The 24,238-nt window shown below is 43.6% G+C and overlaps 1 protein-coding gene across 2 annotated transcripts in view; it reads left to right on the top strand.

Moving 5' to 3' along the window:
• Positions 1 to 24,238, top strand: part of VPS13D (vacuolar protein sorting 13 homolog D) — a 2,979,414-nt gene that overhangs the window by 2,158,218 nt on the left and 796,958 nt on the right. For both annotated transcript variants that reach the window (XM_078642819.1, XM_078642818.1), the window contains one exon: positions 16,574 to 16,809. In XM_078642819.1, coding sequence (XP_078498945.1) covers positions 16,574 to 16,809 — 236 coding nt within the window. The remainder of the gene's footprint in view (positions 1 to 16,573; positions 16,810 to 24,238) is intronic.

Below are 24,238 nucleotides of genomic sequence, written 5' to 3'. Positions count from 1 at the left end.
ATGTTCTCTAAACATCAGATACTAGATACTGCTTAGGTACATGTCGCCCTGACTCTCCAGACTTCAGTCTCTGCTCCTAGCACAGAGTTCATAGCCCCCAGTTTCTCCTAGTGATACTTCATTGCCAGTTTGTGCGCACCACCAGGTTAGAGGTCCCGGCTCCTCAGGTAGCCCCCTCCATGGTTTCCGCCCCATTCATGACATATTCTGTTACGTTTACATCACATGTCTATGTATACGCCCTGTTACACCTCTTTTCACCCTTATCTTTCGCGACTGCTACGCGTCATGCCTTCTGCTCCACCCACTGCTACGCCTATTGCAATGTAATACTATGTGTTTGCGTTATGTATATATGCTCATGCACTGTTATTAAAAAGTTATTCCCTTGTCCCGATCCTGACCCCGGCAGCGCTGCTGGGCCCTGCCATCCTATTCCTATGCAGGTTGTCCTGTTCCTGTCCTTTATGCTGTAATAAACCTGCGAAACTCCTACTACCTCGAATTTTGACTCTTATTTATTGAGCTATCTGTTATTCATTTATACATTCAAAAATAGGGTATTATTTATTTATTTACCACAGCATAGGTGTCTTTTCGTGTCGGGTTTCGTCGTCGTTTCCTGTAGCGAGCTGCGAAGAAGGGCTTCAGGCGTCCAAGTGGAAAGTGTCCGGATGGATCCAAGGGTGGATCGAAGATCTGTAGAACTTGAAAGCAGAGGGGACAGAGTCTGGGTCACAAGCCAGTGACCAGGAAGGCGAGGAGCAGATGCCCACCGATGTCGGGTGATTTCAGGTGCAGGAGTTGAAGCTTGACCCTTCAGTCACGAGGACCAGGAGGCGTCGACGACAACCAGGAGCTGGATTCGAGCTGTCCCGCGTCAGATGTCGAGTGCTGTGGTGTCGGTATCCGGATTGGACCCAACAAACCTTGGTAACTGTAGGAGAGTGGGGTCTGCAATCCTATGGTCACCCCAGATTTTTGCTTTTTGCTTCACTGGTTTACGACTTTCCCTGGCTGTGGGCCTGCTAATCAGACCCACAGCCTAGCTGTTCTCTCTCTAAATTGACAAGCATGTACTTTAGGTGCATTTACCAATTGGTACTGGGCCACCTTATCAGTCCCTGTACACAGGGCATAGGTGTACCCAGGGCCTACCAGGGGCTGAAGCATGTATTATGCCACCCCTGGCTGGCCATCTAAATCTGACACAACTGGCTGCATGACAGCTGGGGCAAGGTGGTGTAAACACCCTTTGCTATAGATATAGTATACCTATATCTAACCCTAAAATGGACACATATATTCCTATCAGTCACTCCTATGGAAGGCCTTATCAATCCTGAAGGCAGAGTGCTTGGAATTATGTGAGATGGTGCTTTAGCATGAGCTGAGCCCGTTTGCAGCTTGCGGAACCAAGTCCTAATAGCTGTTCCATGATAACGCTATACCATATACTCTTAAGTGCATTATCTACCTCGCGGTAAAATGCTAACTCTGGTATAACATTATCAAAACATGTCGAGTAAGGTGTCATACGATTTGGAATACTACCCCCACGCCAATTCTGGTGACGGGGGTAGCATTCCACCCTTCTAGAGGGACACGACATGTATGTAACTGTGAACCCCGGTTAAAGTTAACTCGAGCCTCAGCATCACAAAATGGATGCTGCCACCACAGACACAAGTCTGACCTCCTGCTGCTGGGAGTCCTTCCAGCGAGGATGGCTTGGACAAAGGGTTTCCTGCCTTGGGAGGTGCTAGCACCACCCCAGACAGAATTTTGTCTATTGAGGTAGGGAGACCTGAAAGGAATGAGACATGCCTGGGGCACACAAGGTGCCCTGTGCATACACCGGTTCAAACCAGTTGCTGGGGCACTCCAGCCCCAGCTCTGGCGGGAAACCGGACAAAGGATGGGGGTGTAACCACCCCCCTTCCTGGTCCCACCAAGGGAAGGGACCTAGTCAGTAGTGCAGCCCCCTTTAGGAGAATAAAGGTAGGAGCTGGTTCCATTCCAGATTAGATTATCCTGAACTATTCATCACGAAGAAACTCTGGCCTTCGACGTTCTGCTCCACAGAATACTGAAGAATCTCCCTTGTGGACAAGGAGTGTCCACACTGCAACTGCAGGCACTGTCAAGCGTCCAGCGGCTTCTCTTTGTCGTCTTCCCTCGAGGATCCAGACTTCAGAGCCCGACGAGACCCGGATTCCCAGACCTCTCCGACCTCAACCTGCATCTACAGCAAAGCTGAGACCCGTGGGTGCGACGAGACACATGGGACCGGCCATCTTGAACGAACCTGCACTTCGCTTCCAGCACGACTCCCGAGGTAAACTCGACCAAGTGCTTTGGGGACTGAGAAGCCCCAACCCCGAGCAGCCCCTGCACCGAAGATCAGCCCTCCAGCATCCACGAGTCCTGCGTGGGGCCCTTCTGCTTGTTTGCTGCTCGATGCGTTGTCTGGTCACTTGCCGGCTGGCTAGTGGCCTCCTAGACGACGAACCTGTGAATTTCCACTGCTGATCTGGTTGCTCCAGATTGGCCCTTGCTCCCTTCCAAAAGAGGGGCACCCCGGACTCTCCTAGTCCGCACCAGACGCTTTTTCCACTCACCGCGTGGGTTGCCTTTGCCAAGGCCTGTTGCCTCCAATCCCGGATCCAACACCGCCGACAGCGAGAGCCTGCGTAGGACAGCTCGTGCCTCCATCCTGGTCGTTGAAGACACCTCCCGGTCCACGTGGCTGCAGAGTCAAGCATCCACTCTTCACCTGATCGCGACGACGACATCTGGTTCCTTCCTGGTTCCACTCCAGTCACTGGCTAGTGACTGTGAACATTGTCCCCTCTGCTTTCAGGTCTCCTTCTTCAACAATCCACCCTTGGATTGCACCGGACATCTTCCTCCTGGTCGCCTGCAGCATCTTTTCTTTCAGGCTCCATAGACTTCAACGCGAGAACCCGACGCACTTTGACACCTATGCACCCGCAGCCCGTGGGTGAGGTAACAAGAGCATTTCGGTGCTCAAGGGTAGTTTAACTGTCCTAGTGTCCAGTTCCACAGTCGTCGTTGTCCTATCTAGTCAGGATTGTCCGTACTCACCTTTAACTTGAGCTGTACTGTCCATAGACGTTGTTACGCATCTCGCGTGTGAGTTCACACTCTGCACACGCGTTCCGTGGGCCTCCTATTACTTACCTGAAGTTAGTGTAGCGTGGTCCCAACGATCCTACAGCCTCTGGAAAGCTCCATTCCTTTTATCGACTTTCACATTCCACTTACTTAGTATATGGTTTGTCGTGCCCCTAGGGCACCATTGTAATTTTGTGCGACTTGTAGTATTTTTCGTAAGAGATTGTCATGTGCTTAGCCCTCTGACCTCATAAAGAGTTCAGAGGTGTTGTTATTAATAAATATACAGTTTATTTTCATAACAACCTGTGTGGTGTCCTTTCATCTGGTATCCAATGGGTTATATTGTGGTAAAACAGCTGGCTTCACATGCCAAAAGAGTTTAGCCTAAGACTGCTTTGTCCATGCTACCATTAGGATAGCTGGTCTATAAGGTTGACTTACAACCAATCACCATAAGGGTTGTTTGGACTGATACAAGGTGATCACTAGAACTAGTGAGCATCATATATCAGGCCATCTTCTCACAGTAACAGCAACCCACGCAGAATGCCAAGATCCGCTTTGGAGCATACCAGCAAGGTCTCAGGGACTCACCCTTTGGAGGGGAGTCAGGGCACATCTGGAGCAACCAGGAAATCCCAAGAAACAAAAGAGTTACCTTCGTGGGGACCCACCAGTCGACGGACCAGGGATCGCGAAGGGGCCTCGAGCAGAAATGCTAGAAGCAGGCCCACGGAACACTCGTGAAGTGTAGTCCCACAATCTTCGGTGCAGATCGTGCTCAGGGCTTGAACTACGAGTAGCCCAATGCACAACTTCTGGAAAGCTCGGGAAGTAGATGCACTAGCAAATGTACACCGTGTCCAGGAATTCTGGTTCCACGATTCTCATGATGGCTGCGGCTCTCAGCTTTGCTTTGATCTCCTGTCGGCCTCGGAGATGTCTGGAAGTCCGGGTCCTGTGTCGCAAATCCCTCGGGGTCCGGCGGGAGCCTTGGAAATGCAGACTGGCAAGATGCTTCTTTGGTACCTGTTTGAACAGGGGAGTCACTCCTTGACCCCAAGGGAGATTCTTCCGTCTTCTAGTCGAAATAAAATGTCGAAGTTCCTGGATATATGTTGCAGAGGTTTGTCCAGGGTAATCTAAAGTCCTAAGGACTGGGTTCCTATACTTATACTAAGTTTAGGGGTTGGGCTTACTCTAGGGTCCCACCTATGGGAGGACCCGGGGAGGGGGTGGCTACACCCCTTCCCCTTTGTCCAGTTTCACACCAGAGCAGGGGCTGAGTGCCACTGCAACCGGTTTGAACTGGGGTATGCACAGGGACACCAAGTGTGCCCCCAGCACTGTCTGAAAAGCATTCACTGAATGCACCCACCCAGCCCCAATACACTAAAGCCTGTCTGGGGAGGTGGGTACACCTCCCTGTGACAGGAAACCTATTGTCCAGGCCTCCCCTGCCGGAGTTTTGTCCAGCAGCAGGAGGTCAGACTTGTGTCTGTGGCTGCAGCATCCATTTTGTGATGCTGGGGCTCTTTTAAACTATTACCGGTCAGGTAACTGTGTACATGTCTTCTCCCTCTAGAAGGGTGGAATTCTACCCCCGCCGCCAGAACTGGCGGGGGGTAGGATTCCAAAGTGTTTGACACCTGACCAAACACGACATGTTTTGATGCTGCCATTCCAAAGTTAGCATTTACCACGAGGTTATAATGCACTTAAGAGTATATGGTATGGCTGTATCACAGAACAGCCTCAGAGAATAGGTTCCGAAAGCTGCAGAGGGGCTCAGCTCATGCTTGGGAACCCTCTCACACAAAACCAAGCACTCTGCCTTCAGGATTGTTAAGGCCTTCCATAGGAGTGACTTATAGGTTTATATGTGTCTGTCATTTAAGGTAGATATAGGTAGCCTATATCTTAGTAAGGGGTACAAGCACCACCTTACCCAGGCTGCAGTAGCAGACTTGCGGTGCCATTTTGGAAGGCTTCCCAGGAGTGGCATAATACATGCTTCAGCCCCTGGTAGGCCTCCGGGGTTCCTATGCCCTTGGTACCTAAGGTACCATATACTAGGGACTCACAAGGGTAGCCCAGTAACCAATCTGGAGTGTACCTAAATACATGCAATCAATTTAGAGAGGAAGCAGCTAGGCTGGGGTCCTGGTTAGCAGGGCCCCAGCCAGACTAAAGTCGACAAATCAGTGAAACACAAGAAAAAAGTAAGTGGAGGTAACCATAGTAAGCAGATCCTACTCTCCTACACTCATGTTTTTTTTTTTTTTTAAATATACAGTCTGATGCCTGCAGAAACTTCTAATGTAAGGAATTTTTGTGTCAGTAGAATCTCTACCAGATAAGGTGTTACTTATGGTAAGTAACTTGGTCCTTGCTTCAAATGTTCTGCAAAAAAAAATCTTTGATAGAGTTGTGACAGTGCAATCTTTTATCCTTTAATATCTCTTTTCCAGCACTGGATCTTTCACAGAAACACAAGCTTAAGTATTCCCATTGGTCAGGTTAGGAATCCTCTGAAAAATGTATCTTAAGCAGCAGTGTGCCAGGTACACTCGTTAACATGGAAAAGATCCTTAGACTACTTTATGTCTATCCACCTGCGTTAAATATACAGAGCTCTGGCTAATAGGGTGGAGAGACGGTGACCCCTGTCTCTCCTCTGAGGCTCTAAGTGCCAGCTTTTTTCCACAGATAGCGCATCCCAGCATTATACTCTGTTGCCTTTCTGAGATTTCTATGAAAAATGTAAATGTAAATGTGGTGTACTTGTAAAGCGCACTACGACTCCAAGGAGTATCTAGGCGCTGAAGACCGCTGGGGAACCCGTCCTGGTTTTCCCTGTGAGATGGTCCCTTTCTGGGTATCTCCAGGGTGAAACCAGGCATCCCCGGCGTCTGTGGGGGGCCGTTGTAGAGATGAGGCAAGCTTAATGCCCAGAGTTGCCGAGTGTGTTCCCTGGTTAGAGTAGGCACCGAGGCGAGAATTATCGAGTCCGTTTTGACCCTGGTCCACAACCCTGCCGCGTCGGGAATTGAACCCTGGTCCCGGGCCGTACTCTGCTTACGGGTCTGCCGCCTCTAACCAGTGAGCCACACCACTCCACAAAAAGAATAGCAGAAAAAGCTATCACTCTTCAAGAAATGTGCTGCTTATACCAGAAGACAAGTCAATTTTAAAGACAGATTTGCAGTGGTAAATTAACAGATAGTGGTGTCAGATGGTATACTGCCTCTACTCCAAAACATAATTTCCGGAGGATATCCAGTTCGCCGTTCTAAAAATGTCATACGCTATAATGCATATGTAATACAGCGGATGGATCATCCACCATGTTTGTGACAGAGTATCCTATCCATCAAACTCTAAATAAGATCCCAAGGCAAGACAAGGCCTAGATGTGGGAGTAGAGTGAGTGAAAAATATTGTTGTGGAATTCATATTTATGTTGTGTTGAATGCCATTAGCATCCGTGCAAATATTCATGCAAGTGAGGATTTTGCAGCTCAAACCAATGATTTTTAACAAGGCAGATAGAATATACACAAAGCAAATGTCGGTGGGTATGCACTGATCTAAAAGAAGGGGATTATGTACAAACGTCTCCATAACTGTGCACATATGAGAACAGTGCATAGGAGGGTGGGTTTTGGTTTCTGTCCATGATACAATTAAAGAGAGTAGGGTGTGAACTTTCCTATGAGCTGAAGAACACGAATTCCCTCAGGACCTCTTAATTTCTGTACATAACAACTTTATGATTTCAGCAAAATTATTCTCAACACAAGGTGGCTACATATATTTTTTCTTTTAAAGTTTTTTTTATTATTTATTTTTTGTCATTTCTTTATGTTATTACTTCGATTTATAGCATTATTTTACAAAAGGACACATAAAATTCACAAGGGCCATTAATATACAGATATCATACAGAGAAAGAAGAAAATAATACAAATTTACCAAATTATCATACAACCACTTTCATACACACTACATTCACTCTTCATTCTGTGTCGGAGGGATCACGTATAGATGTGTGATCTATTTACGCAAGGTCGACGCGTTTCGGTGGGCTACGACCACCTTCCTCAGGACCTCTTAGCAGAATAGCCGATCTCACCAAAGAAAATTAAATGTTCTGTATAGATATCTGTAATAATAAATAACATTCAATGTAACTGTTACACTATATCAAATTCATATTCAATTCATAACTAACATATTTTATACAGTTTCTGCAGTTCTAACTTTTTCTGTAGACACACACCTTGTGGAAATATCACAGCAATTTAATTCATATTTGTTATTCATTTCTTTTTTGCTTTTGTCAAAGTGCTCCGCTATCTAGTAAAACAGCACATTTATCTTTATCTCGATGTTCCAGAGGAATTATCAGAAGAAGGGGATAAGAAAAAGATCCAAAGTTGGTCCAGGAATAGGCGGTTTAAAAGACATTTCAAAAGGACTACCTATGTAAAATAAATCATATCATACTTATTCAATAAGCAATAGATGTCTAAGTGTCCAGACTAACTTCCGTATTCCTTACCTAGAGCACTGCGAGAATGCAGCTCATCACTTCTATTCAAACTTCGTTTATAGCAGTTTTATGCTACACGCTGTACCATTCGATATCTGCATAGAGTGGACATATTTTCCTTTTAGTCTGTTCTATTGTTTTTATAATTTACATATATCTAAGGTCACTAGCATGGCTTACCTAGATGATAGCATGCGTTGACAGTGACTTGAATCACATGAAGGAGTAAAGAGCTGCAACCTTCAATGTGTTGGTCACACGAATACGTACTTCTACAAAAAAATATATATATATTAAAGACCGGGGTAGTAATAAATCTCATCCATCACGCCATTACGTTTATATTGGTCGCAAAAGGAAAACACTAACCTGTTAAAATTATCAAAGACAGCTACTATGCCATTCCTTTATATTCTTATAAGACTTGTGCGTGTTCTCGATGTCTCAGTCTGTCCATTTTATTTCATTTCTGGTTTTGTTAACTAGAACAAAGATGAAAACTTAAAAAGGACCTCGTTGCGTGTTTATGGTCGGTCTTTAAGTAGTAATTCGATTGAAGCAACTACTACGGTTCCACCCCAATTAATCGACATGAGAGTCATGTGTATTATTCCAGACCGCATACATGTAAACCCACCAATAGGTGATGACGGTTTCCTTGCTAATCACAATCAGGCAATCTATCTCGCTAAAATCCATTATTTTGGAAATATGTATCAAAGGAACCAATAACTCATAGAGGTTAACAATTACGGTTCCCCCCGATAATTTACGGAATACTGATAACGCGCCTTTAAGTAACGAAACTTAGAGTGGCTTTATGTTGCCACTACCGGACATCTAAGCCCGAACATACCTCTCACGTATATTCTCTAATTTTGCGCTTACCTCAATTTTCAGGACACGTGGACATCAAAAGACCCTCGGTGTGGTATCCCGTAGGTTAGGACAGCACTGGTCTCAACATGACATTTAAATACCTCCATATTCGCGCCAAATCCCCTTCTCTCTAATTGGTCAGTGGTGTAAATAAACCGGCGCCATTTCTAAATGGTGTATAATTCGGCAGCAACCGCTGAAATTTGTGCGAGTTAAAAGATATTTTCAACTAAAATCGATACTGCCACAGACAGTGTATTGGATTGACATGACTGCTAAATTTAACTATAAAATTAAATTTACTCAACAAAGGCGTGTATCGATCGATTTAGGCTTTCAAATTAAAGTTAACATATGCGCCATCTTTAAACGGGTTCTAAATCTACGACCTAATAGCTAAGCAGTTATCGTACAGGCCAAAATTTAAAGATTTAATGTCGATCTTGATATGAAAAATATACTTAATTCTAGATTAAGAAATATGTCACTTAATGGATTATATGACTTGTTTATATCGAGATACTTCAAGTTTTCATTTCCGTTTTAGTACAAGACCAGTCTCCATTTGTTAACAACGATGTATATCCACAACTGTTTTCAAATAACTCGGCTGGTATTGTGGACAGAAAAACAGATTTGATATTATATCCTATTTTTTTTAACATAACCTATGAGATACATCGTTATTTGCAAAATGATCATAGAGGCTTGAATCGTCAACATCTTTCTTCATCATGTCTGGTATGTCATTAATAAAATGACTCCCTGATATAAGTATCTTAAGAATCTAGAACATAGTTGAAAATATAACTGTTAGCACACAACCTAACTGCTAACTGTATATGGAAATTGTTTATTCTGTTATATACCAGGATATATTTTCATTCAAACCTATTCTCACTGTATCCAGATGAAAAATCCAATAACATTCACGTTTTTTTCTTGTCCTTTCCATTGTTTCACCGTTTTTATATTGGACTTTTTCCAAAATGCACCATCTAAGATCAGACTCGCTATGGTTCAAATCAATACAGTGTTGAGTTATTGGTGCTGTCAGTTTCATAGTTCTTACAGACGACTTATGTTCGCTGAATCTTAGTCGGAACTCTCTCCCTGTTTCGCCAATATATGCGAGTCCACAGGGACATACAATGTAGTAGACAATAGTTTTAATTCTACAATTGGTGAACGATTTAAGTGTTATATTGACCCTGTTATGTTGAATAGTATCACTAATTATTGCGGAGTCACAAGCGTGACAATTGCCACATCTGTGGTTTCCTCGAATAACATCCAGACCTGTCAGAGTTGTCTGTGTTTCACGTGGTCTGGACTTATTCCTTGTATGGACCAGCCGGTCTCTAAGGTTCCTATTTCGTCTATAGGCTATCAAAGGTCTCTCCAGAGATGTCTCATTCTCCACCTCAAGAATTCTCCAATTCTTGTTAATTATATTCTTTATTTTGCAATTTAATGTGGAGTGATTTATCACACAAGTTATCTTATTTTGGGATTTCGGTCTTTTGTGGTAAAGCAAAGCATCCCTATCATAGTATTTTGCTCTCTTTAGAGCTTGACGAACCAGACGATGTGGATAACCTCTGTCGACTAGTCTCTTTTTCAGAGCTATACTGTGAGTGTTATAGTCGGACAGGGTGGTGCAATTCCGGCGAATGCGCAAGAATTCCCCAAAGGGGATCGAATCCTTCTGACAATGGGGATGAAAACTACCAAATTGGAGGATGGTATTTTTGGCAGTTGGTTTACGAAAGAGACTTACCTGTAATATCCCTTCCTTCCCTTCAATTGCAATGTCCAAGTATTCGACTCTACTGCGACTATAATTCGATGTGAATTTCAAATTACTGTCGCTCGCATTAAGCCATAAAATATATTCCTCGAGTTGTGTTATGTCGCCATGCCAAATGAAAAAAATGTCGTCAATAAAACGTCGCCAAACTGAAACATTCTCAAAAAAGGGGGCAGCTGTGTTATAGATGTTCTTTCTTTCCCACTCTCCCATATATGTGTTAGCCACACTTGGGGCACAAGATGCTCCCATTTATTAAAAACAGAGATACCCCCACCTTTGTCACAAGGCTTAATCACCACTTGAGAGTTGTTTTCAAGGTCAGATAGAGCCAAGTTCTCTTGTTTTGACAAATTACCACAACAGCAATACGTGAAAACAAGGAACCAGCAATACTGGTGGTAGAGGTAGATGAAAACATCAATAGGTGTAGAGATATACTCCCTATTTACAACTTGTCATCTACCACGCTGATGTCTGAGGAGTCAGCGGTATTAAGTAAGGGATTATCCTTCGTTCCTTTCACCTCTATTGACAAATTTAAACTACATTCAGATCTCCATGCCTTTTTTAGAAAGGTAAGACTAAAGAAATATTTTGAAGGCAGGGATATGCGAGATGAAACTGATAATTTGTCAAAATGTAAACCCCCGTCGACCTTTACCCCAACCCTGGATATGGTTGGGCCAGAGGTACAAATTTTTGAAAGACAGATACTACTGGAGGTAACTAGATTGCTATCCAAACCCCATAGATTTAATTTCAACCTTACAAACCAAGAGAACTTGGCTCTATCTGACCTTGAAAACAACTCTCAAGAGGTGATTAAGCCTTGTGACAAAGGTGGGGGTATCTCTGTTTTTAATAAATCGGACTATGACAGCAGAATAATGACTATGTTATGTAACACAGAACATTATAGACCTGCAAACATCAGAGAAATGCAAAGACTCGGGGTGTCTATTAAGTAAATGACACATGCTGCATTAGAGGATGGATACATATGTGATGAAGAATATCAATTTCTGAACAAATCCTGCCCAGTTATACCAGCCATGTATGGTCTCCCAAAGACACATAAAAATGAAAGGGATCCACCCATGCGCCCAATTATCTCAACCATAGGTTCCAATACTGAGCCCCTTTCTAAGTATGTGGACACCTTTCTGTGCCCACTTACACATAAATATGAGTCTTTTGTCCGTGACACAGGTGACATGATTAAGAAGATTGAAGGCATGGCATTTGATCCCATGACGGACATCCTAGTAACGCTTGACATTGAGGTGTTGTACACCAACATCCCTCAATGTCAAGCGTTGCAGTCAGTCACCTCACTTCTACAGAGATACCCAGATAATAGACCTGATTCGTTCATCATTCAATTTTTGAAAGTAGTTCTATTGAATAATTTTTTTGAGTTTGAAGGAAGTCTCTATAAGCAGATAAAGGGCACAAGTATGGGAGCATCTTGTGCCCCAAGTGTGGCTAACACATATATGGGAGAGTGGGAAAGAAAGAACATCTATAACACAGCTGCCCCCTTTTTGGAGAATGTTTCATTTTGGCGACGTTTTATTGACGACATTTTTTTCATTTGGCATGGCGACATAACACAACTCGAGGAATATATTTTATGGCTTAATGCGAGCGACAGTAATTTGAAATTCATATCGAATTATAGTCGCAGTAGAGTCGAATACTTGGACATTGCAATTGAAGGGAAGGAAGGGATATTACAGGTAAGTCTCTTTGGTAAACCAACTGCCAAAAATACCATCCTCCAATTTGGTAGTTTTCATCCCCATTGTCAGAAGGATTCGATCCCCTTTGGGGAATTCTTGCGCATTCGCCGGAATTGCACCACCCTGTCCGACTATAACACTCACAGTATAGCTCTGAAAAAGAGACTAGTCGACAGAGGTTATCCACATCGTCTGGTTCGTCAAGCTCTAAAGAGAGCAAAATACTATGATAGGGATGCTTTGCTTAACCACAAAAGACCGAAATCCCAAAATAAGATAACTTGTGTGATAAATCACTCCACATTAAATTGCAAAATAAAGAATATAATTAACAAGAATTGGAGAATTCTTGAGGTGGAGAATGAGACATCTCTGGAGAGACCTTTGATAGCCTATAGACGAAATAGGAACCTTAGAGACCGGCTGGTCCATACAAGGAATAAGTCCAGACCACGTGAAACACAGACAACTCTGACAGGTCTGGATGTTATTCGAGGAAACCACAGATGTGGCAATTGTCACGCTTGTGATTCCGCAATAATTAGTGATACTATTCAACATAACAGGGTCAATATAACACTTAAATCGTTCACCAATTGTAGAAGTAAAAATATTGTCTACTACATTGTATGTCCCTGTGGACTCGCATATATTAGCGAAACAGGGAGAGAGTTCCGACTAAGATTCAGCGAACATAAGTCGTCTGTAAGAACTATGAAACTGACAGCACCAATAACTCAACACTGTATTGATTTGAACCATAGCGAGTCTGATCTTAGATGGTGCATTTTGGCAAAAGTCCAATATAAAAACGGTGAAACAATGGAAAGGACAAGAAAAAAATGTGAATGTTATTGGATTTTTCGTCTGGATACAGTGAGAATAGGTTTGAATGAAAATATATCCTGGTATATAACAGAATAAACAATTTCAACTATGTTCTAGATTCTTAAGATACTTATGTTAGGGAGTCATTTTATTAATGACATACCAGACATGATGAAGAAAGATGTTGACGATTCAAGCCTCTATGATCATTTTGCAAATAACGATGTATCTCATAGGTTATGTTAAAAAAAATAGGATATAATATCAAATCTGTTTTTCTGTCCACAATACCAGCCGAGTTATTTTAAAACAGTTGTGGATATACATCGTTGTTAACAAATGGAGACTGGTCTTGTACTAAAACGGAAATGAAAACTTGAAGTATCTCGATATAAACAAGTCATATAATCCATTAAGTGACATATTTCTTAATCTAGAATTAAGTATATTTTTCATATCAAGATCGACATTAAATCTTTAAATTTTGGCCTGTACGATAACAGCTTAGCTATTAGGTCGTAGATTTAGAACCCGTTTAAAGATGGCGCATATGTTAACTTTAATTTGAAAGCCTAAATCGATCGATACACGCCTTTGTCGAGTAAGTTTAATTTTATAGTTAAATTTAGCAGTCATGTCAATCCAATACACTGTCTGTGGCAGTATCGATTTTATTTGAAAATATCTTTTAACTCGCACAAATTTCAGCGGTTGCTGCCGAATTATACACCATTTAGAAATGGCGCTGGTTTATTTACACCACTGACCAATTACAGAGACGGGGATTTGGCGCGAATATGGAGGTATTTAAATGTCATGCTGAGACCAGTGCTGTCCTAATCTACGGGATACCACACCAAGGGTCTTTTGATGTCCACGCGTCCTGAAAATTGAGGTACGCAAAATTAGAGAATATACGTGAGAGGTATGTTCGGGCTTAGATGTCCGGTAGTGGCAACATAAAGCCACTCTAAGTTTCGTTACTTAAAGGCGCGTTATCAGTATTCCGTAAATTATCGGGGGAACCGTAATTGTTAACCTCTATGAGTTATTGGTTCCTTTGATACGTATTTCCAAAATAATGGATTTTAGCGAGATAGATTGCCTGATTGTGATTAGCAAGGAAACCGTCATCACCTATTGGTGGGTTTACATGTATACGGTCTGTAATAATACACATGACTCTCATGTCGATTAATTGGGGTGGAACCGTAGTAGTTGCTTCAATCGAATTAATACTTAAAGACCGACCATAAACACGCAACGAGGTCCTTTTTAAGTTTTCATCTTTGTTCTAGTTAACAAAACCAGAAATGAAATGAAATGGACAGACTGAGACATCGAGAACACGCACAAGTCTTATAAGAATATAAAGGAATGGCATAGTAGCTGTCTTTGATAATTTTAACAGGTTAGTGTTTTCCTTTTGCGACTAATATAAACGTAATGGCGTGATGGATGAGATTTATTACTACCCCGGTCTTTAATATATATATTTTTTTTTGTAGAAGTACGTATTCGTGTGACCAACACATTGAAGGTTGCAGCTCTTTACTCCTTCATGTGATTCAAGTCACTGTCAACGCATGCTATCATCTAGGTAAGCCATGCTAGTGACATTAGATATATGTAAATTATAAAAACAATAGAACAGACTAAAAGGAAAATATGTCCACTCTATGCAGATATCGAATGGTACAGCGTGTAGCATAAAACTGCTATAAACGAAGTTTGAATAGAAGTGATGAGCTGCATTCTCGCAGTGCCCTAGGTAAGGAATACGGAATTTAGTCTGGACACTTAGACATCTATTGTTTATTGAATAAGTATGATATGATTTATTTTACATAGGTAGCCCTTTTGAAATGTCTTTTAAACCGCCTATTCCTGGACCAACTTTGGATCTTTTTCTTATCCCCTTCTTCTGATAATTCCTCTGGAACATCGAGATAAAGATAAATGTGCTGTTTTACTAGATAGCGGAGCACTTTGACAAAAGCAAAAAAGAAATGAATAACAAATATGAATTAAATTGCTGTGATATTTCCACACGGTGTGTGTCTACAGAAAAAGTTAGAACTGCAGAAACTGTATAAAATATGTTAGTTATGAATTGAATATGAATTTGATATAGTGTAACAGTTACATTGAATGTTATTTATTATTACAGATATCTATACAGAACATTTAATTTTCTTTGGTGAGATCGGCTATTCTGCTAAGAGGTCCTGAGGAAGGTGGTCGTAGCCCACCGAAACGCGTCGACCTTGCGTAAATAGATCACACATCTATACGTGATCCCTCCGACACAGAATGAAGAGTGAATGTAGTGTGTATGAAAGTGGTTGTATGATAATTTGGTAAATTTGTATTATTTTCTTCTTTCTCTGTATGATATCTGTATATTAATGGCCCTTATGAATTTTGTGTGTCCTTTTGTAAAATAATACTATAAATCGAAGTAATAACATAAAGAAATGACAAAAAATAAATAATAAAAAAAACTTTAAAAGAAAAAATATATGTAGGCACCTTGTGTTGAGAATAATTTTGCTGAAATCATAAAGTTGTTATGTACAGAAATTAAGAGGTCGTGAGGGAATTCGTGTTCTTTGATGTAATTTTGTTCCCCTCTTTCCCTGACCTTTAAAGTATATTCAGAGGGGGTCCCATATTTATGCAAATACTTTCCTATGAGCTGCTCTCCATTCAATTCCACAACTACCAGTCTTTATAGTCTGCCTCAGAGAGAATATCAGAAATTAAAATATGACACCTCCCACGATGGTTGACTGCAATCACCTACTATAGATCCATGGAGGTGTCAAAGAGGAATAATAAAAACAAAGCCAGAAGAGAAAGAACATAGAGGCAAGAGAAATGCAGAACATAAAAAATTGGATCAGTTAAAAGAGTGGAGAAAGCCCCTAGACATTGGTAAAATGAGACCAAGTAATCTGAAGGTAATACGAGGCTAGAGTACTTAGATTTGAAAGGCATGATGGAGTCTACCTCCAAATTCTTCACTCCAAACATTTAATGGAAAATAATATTAAAATCTGGATAATGGGGCGGGCACTCTATCTAGAATCCATTCACCAAACTTTCAATAAGGTCCTTAATGTCTTTTGTGACTCAGTGAAATATCTTTCAATTAAACAGCTGCCAGTGCAGATATTAGTTAAATGTTCTGTTAAAACATTATTTCACTGACTTGAAAATGTTAAGAATGTATATTTTTAAAGGCAACTTGTCTCCCTCTTTAGTGTTGTAAAGCTTCCGCTTTGTTGTTTTTTTATTACATTTGGATACCTTTATATTTTATCCAGCTATGTGTCATTTTGACTTTTTTTTTAATTTAATTTGTAAAAAATTTGTGTTTTCAATGTACTATTAAAAATAATTTGATGTTGAATCAATGGAGTGGTGCAGAGTGTCTTGAAGGCACATATATTTCAGGAAGGCGAAGCCTCCTTGTATAGGTACAAATGGTATTTAATGCTGAAGTGTAAGTACCGAAATCTCACAGACATGATAGCGTAATTGAGGATTGCGGCGATATCCAGCTCTTCCTATTTCACCAAAACCTTCTGTTCTTTCTTCCTATTCCTGTAGGTCCCAGTGATATTTAATCAACATAGCGTTGCAGAGCCAAGGCTTCGCACTGAAGTGAAGCCAACCTCATCATTGGATTATGCATGGGATGAGCCCACGCTACCACCCTTCATTTCTGTAACGGTGAAGGGGGCAGGCTCTTCTGAAATCGTCTGCAACATGAATAATTTTCAAGACAGTCGACAGTTGTACTATGAAAATTTTATTTACATTGCTGCCACTTACACGTTTTCTGGGTATGTTTTTCAGTCTTTTGCTACAGGTTATGCTTTAAGGTTTAGTAATTGTAAAGTGAATAATTTCTCTTCAGAGTAGATACTCGTCAGACAATTTTGGGTCTGGCATAGGATTTTTTCAGTTGCCATGCACTCAGTTAACCTCTCTTGCTACTTGGCTTTTTTTGTGAAAATTGGGGATAAAAACGTCTGTTTCATGATGCCTGAGATATGGAATATATTTTGTTTATGTCTCAGTTTGTGGACTTACCATTTAGTTTTCCGATTTAACTAATAGCACATTGATACTTAATCTGAAGAAGTTTGGAAGACTGTCGTTGTCCTTAGCATTTGTCTTTGGAAATGGACACTAGCTCGTCCATTTTTTATAAATACAATCCAGCTTTAAATGATATAATTTCAATTGGCAAGGTTTTAGATTTTTTTTTCACACCAATTCCGACTCTGCTCAAAGGTAAACCATTATTTAAATAACATGTTCAGTTTAATTCAAATATTGTATCAGCTGCTATTAGTTTTTGTAGAGCATCTGTTTCCTCATTTGTAAAGTACAGTATATCAAAAGGCATGAGGCATATACAGCAAAGTGACCACTAAAGTATTTGTAAAGATGCAGACTCACAATCTGCTATACCTTAGTCTTGCTAACACTTCACCTTGGGTTTCGTGATGTATACTGTACTCTCTGCATATTCTTTCTTTAAAATATTTCAGTTTCATGTTTAATGCCAGAAATATTTTACACACCATAAAAAAACTACCGTAGATTAGGGGTCTGAAGGGATAGATTATAGACCACTAGGTGTGCGTTCCCTCATAAACACAATACCAAAACACATATGAGATTACCATCCTGTCCCTTACCTGATAAAACATCTCTGAGCTCCTTCTTTAAACACCGAAGTAGTAGCTCCCAGTGGTGACTAGGTTTTCTACACTGGTAAGGAGGACCCATATGATGAAGCATGTCACCTTCGGGTGAGTGAAGGTTCTTATCCTTAAGGGATGTCTCCCCAAGTTACTTTTCACTGGTAGTATTATGTTTGAGAGAGACACTATTCATTTGCATACACACACATGTCTGAGACCATAGGTGTTCGTTTTGGTATTATATTTTACACACCTTCACGGTTCTGGATGGCTTCACTGATTGTACAGGTGTCACACTGGTTTTGTGCATAAGCGACAGCATACCATCTACCTTGCCCTTCAGTTACTTTTTCTTCTTCGAGGTGTTTGAATCCAAAATGCACAGAAAGCTGATAGCAACATTTTCAAAGGCCATGCAGTTTAATTTTGTTTGGCTATTTTTTATTTGGTTTTCTCACCATGAATAACATGCCCTCAGTGAAGGGCGAGGATCCCCAGTCAGGCCTGCGGGACCTGAAGACGCGCCGGCGGGGCTCGACGGCCCAAAGAGACGTCCATGGCTGACAGAAAATCCTGCAGCTGGGCCGGAGTTGCCGACGGACCCGGGAAGGGCGGGTAGGCCGGCGGCGACACCGTAGGCTCCGCCGGAGCCGCGGGGAAGGCACCACCCGCACCCTCAGCCGCGTCACGGGCGAGGGGAAGTCATCGAGCGATGACACTTCTTCGACTTCTTGTGCTTTGTGTTACCTGACCCCGAGTGCGAAGACTTTGATCCAGAAGAACGATGGTGATGGATCCGCGACCGGTCCCTCGACCTCTCATGGGACCGGGACCTTGAGCGGTGCGGAGTTGACTACCGGACTTCCAGCAACTTTCAGGACCGCTCCCCAAAGACTTAGGCGCCGTGGCCCGGCAGTCGGGCAGTAATTGGGGTCGTGGTCGCGTCCCAAGCAGTAGAGACACACGCTTGCGGGTCCGTCACCGACATCATCTGATGACATTCCTCGCAAGAGTTAAACCTTGGCATCCCTACAACACCAGAAGTCGATCGACTTGAAAAAACTGAGAGAAAAAGCCTCAAAAAACACAGTCAAAAAATGACTTTGGGTACTACTCTCTTTGGACCTGCGCTTGCTGGTGCGGAAAAATAAAGAATTGACGTCCGCGCGCGAGGGCGGCATCTAAGTAGTTGCCGCGACGTCATCTCGGCGACCACGACGCCAACGACGTACACGGAGCCGCACAAGGCCACCTTCCAACGCGCAGGGGTACTGCTGATGAAAACTTTCCGGATCCAGTCTGACGCCTGGGGGTAATTCTAATGGTAAGGAATCTATCACTACTAATATTTTTACAGGTAAATCATTACCGAAGGTAAATAACTTGTTCTTCAAGTATCTAATGTTGCAGGAAATGTGCTACGGTACTTACATACAAGACTGTAGCTTTATGGTGCCTGCCAATTCCGTACGAAAGCCTTAAGCATGCTGATTGTCTCAAAATTACCTTTAAGTAAAGGTCTGATAACCTAGGTGCAGAAAATTGAGGTCATGTGTGACTTTGGTGATTGGCATGTTCACTTTGTTGAGTTAAAACAAAGTCTTATTTTTGATGAGTCGTAGTGGCAGCTGATTGATTAAAGTGATGAGATTCTTGACAATTTGCAGGATCTGCAAAATCCAGGCATTCTATTACTGCACCATAGTTTGTGGTAGACGTGGTTGTGCCTTCCATAAGGTGTCAGCTCATGTCATATAGGTTGCACTTTTGAGATAGGCATCTTTCATGTTGGAATTCAATCCACCAAGTACTCATAATGTTTGCATGAATTTTTCTACCTTTTACAGATGTTTCTAAAAATCTTAAGTCTGGCATTTTGTGAAAAAAGTATATGTGTCTTTCATTTCACGTACATTGGTTGTGATGGGTGATCCTTGTTCCATTTCAGATCATTCCTTGTCCAAGTCCCTGCCGGTGGCTGAAGACAGTTGCAAAACGCCTAAAGCTTTTCTGACCTTTCCTCCCGATAGGGAGTTCATGAGAATGAACGCTGTGGTGAAAAAGGTTCATTTGTTTCGTTCTCCAACATTGGATCTTTCATACATTCACATGCTCTAATTCATTCCCCAGTGTGAGGTTGGGAACTTGTGTAAACAATGTTAGCATAGCCGTATAACCTCACACTCATTAACATTGGAGATCACCCAAAATGTTTTGTACTCTATTCCCCTTGTTATAACACTCCAGCCAATCAGCGACCCAGACGCTCAAGTACCCTCCTGCGAGAGGCTCCAAACAGACAGATTTTCTGCTGTATGGTCAAGTGAGGAATCATTAAGAGATTGCTCACACTCTCTTTCAGGAGAAAATCAAATATTTAAGCTACTCTTAACCTTCTCCAGCTTATCTGACAGGGACAGAACCAAGGCTGAGGAATTTTCTAAATTAAGGAAGCTCTACCAGATGAAGCGTCACCAAAGGTAAGTAACTTATTCTTCATCTTTTCATGGCTGGCGTTCCTTGCAAAAATTATTATCTGAAAGAGACACGTTAGTGATAGATTCCTTACCTTAGAATTAGCCCAGGCGTCAGACTGGATCCGGAAAGTTTTCGTCAGCAGTTCCCCTGTGCGTCTGAAGGTGGCGCTTTATGCCGGCTCCGGCGCCGCATTGGCATCTTCCGACACCGGCGAGGCCTTCGACTCCGAAGCCATCGACGCCGAAGTCGACGACACCGAATCCTTCGACGCCGATTCCATCATCTCTGATGCCGAATCCCGAACGACGTCGTGGAAGTCTTCCTCGTCCGGCGTCGGGCTCGGCGCCGGCTCCGGCTTCGGCGGAGTCGACAGTGGATCCGGCGGCTTCAAAAGTGAAGCACAGGTCGAGGCGTGAAGCCCAGAGACTGATGGAAGAGGAGAGCTATCGTGAGGAGTATTTGGAGGAGGGTGAGCTACAGGATCCTGATGACATTTATGAGGATCTTTCGGTAGCCAGTGGTCTTGAACTGTCCCCTGAGTGGGATTTAGTTTCAGTATCAGACGAACCCTCTAAAGATGCAGCAAATTTGTTGAACATTGCTTTACCTACTGCTGAGTTCAAGTCAAATCTACTCACGGAGGTTCTTCACTCTCCCTCATCGGTGACTGAACCATTGCTGCCCTTTATTGATGCCCTTAGAGATCCTATTTTAGAGGTTTGGAAGAAACCCTTATCAACTCCAGCTGTGTCTAGAGCTGTTGCCAGAAGGTACAGGACTGCTCCAGAAGACCCAGAGTTTTTATCCACTCACCCTCTACCTGAGAGTTTGGTGGTACAGGCTGCCTGTTCCAAACGATCAACAGGAGCTTTTCCTCAAGTTCCAGCTGAAAAGGAGTTGAGGAAGCAGGATCAGGCTGCTAAAAAGATTTTGTCCTCTGCTAGTATGGTGCTGAAGTCCACAAATCCGACCTGCCTGATGGGTCGTTATGTTCACGCCCTTATGGACACTGTAAAACAGTTGGTGCCCAAATTACCTGAGGAGTATAGAAAAGACTTCCAAGAAGTTATCTCTGATACTCAGGCTGCAGCAAGGCAGGTGAGTCAGAGTTAGACACGGCGGACTCTGTGGCAAGGATCATGGGCTCTTCTGTAGCTACGAGGAGAGCTGCATGGCTGAAGTCTAGTGAGTTTTCTTCAGATGTCCAATCTACATTGTTGGATCTCCCTTTCGATGGATCTGGCTTGCTTGGCAAGAAAGCAGACGCTGCTTTAGAACGTTTTAAGGACAGCAGAGCGACAGCCAAGTCATTGGGCCTTCAGACCAGGGGCACTTTTGGAAGGCGTACTAGAGGATTTAGCAGATCTTCCTTTCGATCCTACAAATCTACGCAGCAGCAGCCACAGCAGCAGCAAAACACACTGTACAGGTCTTATAGGGGCAACCAAAGAGGCCGTTCTCGAGGCCGTCAACCCTCCTCCTCCTCCTCCTCTTCCCCTTCCCAGCCCCCTGCCAACGCAGCAAAGCAGCCCTAGATCTGCCATTCCGGATCATGTGGGCCCAGTGGGGGGCCGGCTTACCCATTTCCTGCGAGATTGGGAATTGATAACATCGGATCTTTGGGTTCTCAATCTCGTAGGGAATGGGTATGCTCTTCCCTTTCGGGATTTCCCCCCAAATTACCCTCCTTGCCAGGGAGGACCACCTGCTTCTCCTGCAGGAAGAAGTCCTTGCACTGTTCAGAAAAGGTGCGATAGAGGTGGTTCCGGAGCAGGAAAGGGGTCAGGGGTGCTACCCCCGGTATTTCCTGATCCCCAAGAAGGATGGCAGGTTACGGCCAATCCTGGATCTCAGGATCTTAAATCTTTACCTGAAACAGGAAAAGTTCAAGATGCTCACTCTTGCACAGGTTCTTCAAGCGCTGCTGGAAGAGGACTGGATGGTGTTGATCGCCTTGCAGGATGCGTATTTTCATATTCCCATCTTGAAGTCGCACAGAAAGTATCTCAGTTTTACGGTTGGGTCGCAACACTACCAGTTTGCGGTCCTTCCGTTTGGTCTTACTACTGCACCTCAAGTCTTCACCAAGGTGATGGCAGTGGTGGCCGCACATCTCAGGAGGTTGGGGATTCCTGTATTCCCGTATCTAGACGACTGGCTGATCAAAGCGGAGTCGCCAGAGAAGGTGCTCCATCATCTGCAGGAGACAACTCATTTGTTGCACAGGTTGGGTTTTTCGATAAATGTACCCAAGTCTCACCTGGTGCCCTCCCAGGCAACCTGTTCATAGGTGCGGTACTGGACACTACTGTATGTCGTGCATTCCCTCCTCCTCAAAGGATTCGCGACATACAGGAAATGATTCCTTTATTCTTCAATGGAGCGGTTGTTCCAGTCCTTAAGGTCCTTCGCCTGCTCAGTCTGATGGCTTCTTGCATTCTGTTGGTCAACCATGCACGCTGGCACATGAGGGCACTCCAGTGGTGCCTCCGCAGGCAGTGGTATCAACACAACGGAGATCTCAGGGAGTCAGTGAGGATCTCCAGAGAATCTGCGGCGGATCTGTCTTGGTGGAGCGTGGAAGGCAATCTGTCGCAAGGAAAGCCTTTTCAGCTTCCTCCATCGGTGGCCACGTTAATAACGGATGCATCCACTCTAGGGTGGGGTGCTCATCTGGGGGATCTGGAGGTCAAGGGTCTTTGGTCTCCAGAGGAAAGGTTGCTTCATATCAACCTTCTAGAGTTGCGGGCGATACGTCTGGCTCTCAAGGCCTTCCTCCCTTCCCGGTGAGTCGGTTCAGGTCCTGACGGACAACACGACCGCGATGTGGTACATCAACAAGCAGGGAGGAGTGGGGTCGCAGTGTCTCTGCAGAGAGGCTCTGCGTCTCTGGTCCTGGGTTCAGGACCATCAGATTTGTCTGATGGCAAATCATCTGGCCGGAGTTCAGAACGTTCGTGCAGACAGTCTCAGTCGGCAGTTCTCTGCCGACCACGAGTGAAGGCTTCATCCGGAGGTAGTTCGTCACGTCTTTCGGACGTGGGGAACTCCTCAGGTGGACCTTTTTGCCACTCAAGAGAATGCTCACTGCCCGTTATTCTGCAGTCTCCAGTATCCGCTGCAAGGAGCCTTGGGGGACGCGTTTCAGTTGAGTTGGAGCTCGCAACTCCTTTACGCGTTTCCTCCCATACCTTTGATTCCTCGGATTCTGAGGAAAATTCACCAAGACCGGGCCCAAATTATATTGATCGCCCCGGATTGGCCAAGAAGGGTGTGGTACCCAGACCTTCTCCACCTCTCCTCTCACCCGTCGCTCCGTCTCCCTCACAGGGCAGATCTCCTCTCCCAGATGGAGGGTCAGGTTCTACACCCCCACCTCCAGACCTTACACCTTCATGCCTGGAGATTGAACGGGGCAACCTGAGTTCTTTTTCTCTCCCGCCTGATGTGGTGAATGTCATCTTGTCAGCCAGGCGTGACTCCACTAAGTCCATCTATTCTTATAGGTGGTCTAAATTTGTCACTTGGTGTGGAGAGAAATCTATAGACCCTTTGAGAGCCCATTTGTCTGATGTTCTCCAATTTGCCCTTTCTATGGCGCAACAGGGGCTTGCTGTTGCCACAGTTAAGGGCCATCTTTCTGCGCTGTCGGCATTTCTCTGCTTGCCTGACCAGCCTTCTCTTTTTAAATCTCCTGTGGTTTTAGGGTTTTTGAAGGGCCTCACAAATAAGTTCCCTCCTACTCCTTTTGTTGTGCCTCAGTGGGACTTAAATCTTGTTTTGACCTTTCTGATGGGTGCTCCCTTTGAGCCTCTTCACAAATGTCCTATGAGGCTTTTGACTCTTAAGACAGTTTTCCTCGTTGCGATAACCTCGGCAAGGAGGGTTAGTGAGGTTCAAGCTCTTAGTTCCAAGCCCCCTTTCTTGTCCATTCATGCTGATCGAATGGTTCTTAGGACCAGGGCTGCTTTTCTGCCTAAGGTGGTAACTCCCTTCCGCCTTGGTCAATCTGTTACCCTTCCTACCTTTTATCCTCCCCCACACCCTTCCAAGGAGGAGGAGAGATTACACCGTCTGGACC

Source organism: Lissotriton helveticus, chromosome 5_1 (assembly GCF_964261635.1).
Source record: "Lissotriton helveticus chromosome 5_1, aLisHel1.1, whole genome shotgun sequence".
Lineage (NCBI taxonomy): Eukaryota > Metazoa > Chordata > Amphibia > Caudata > Salamandridae > Lissotriton > Lissotriton helveticus.
Note: the sequence above shows the minus strand (reverse complement) of the source record. Positions and strands in the feature narration are given on the sequence as shown.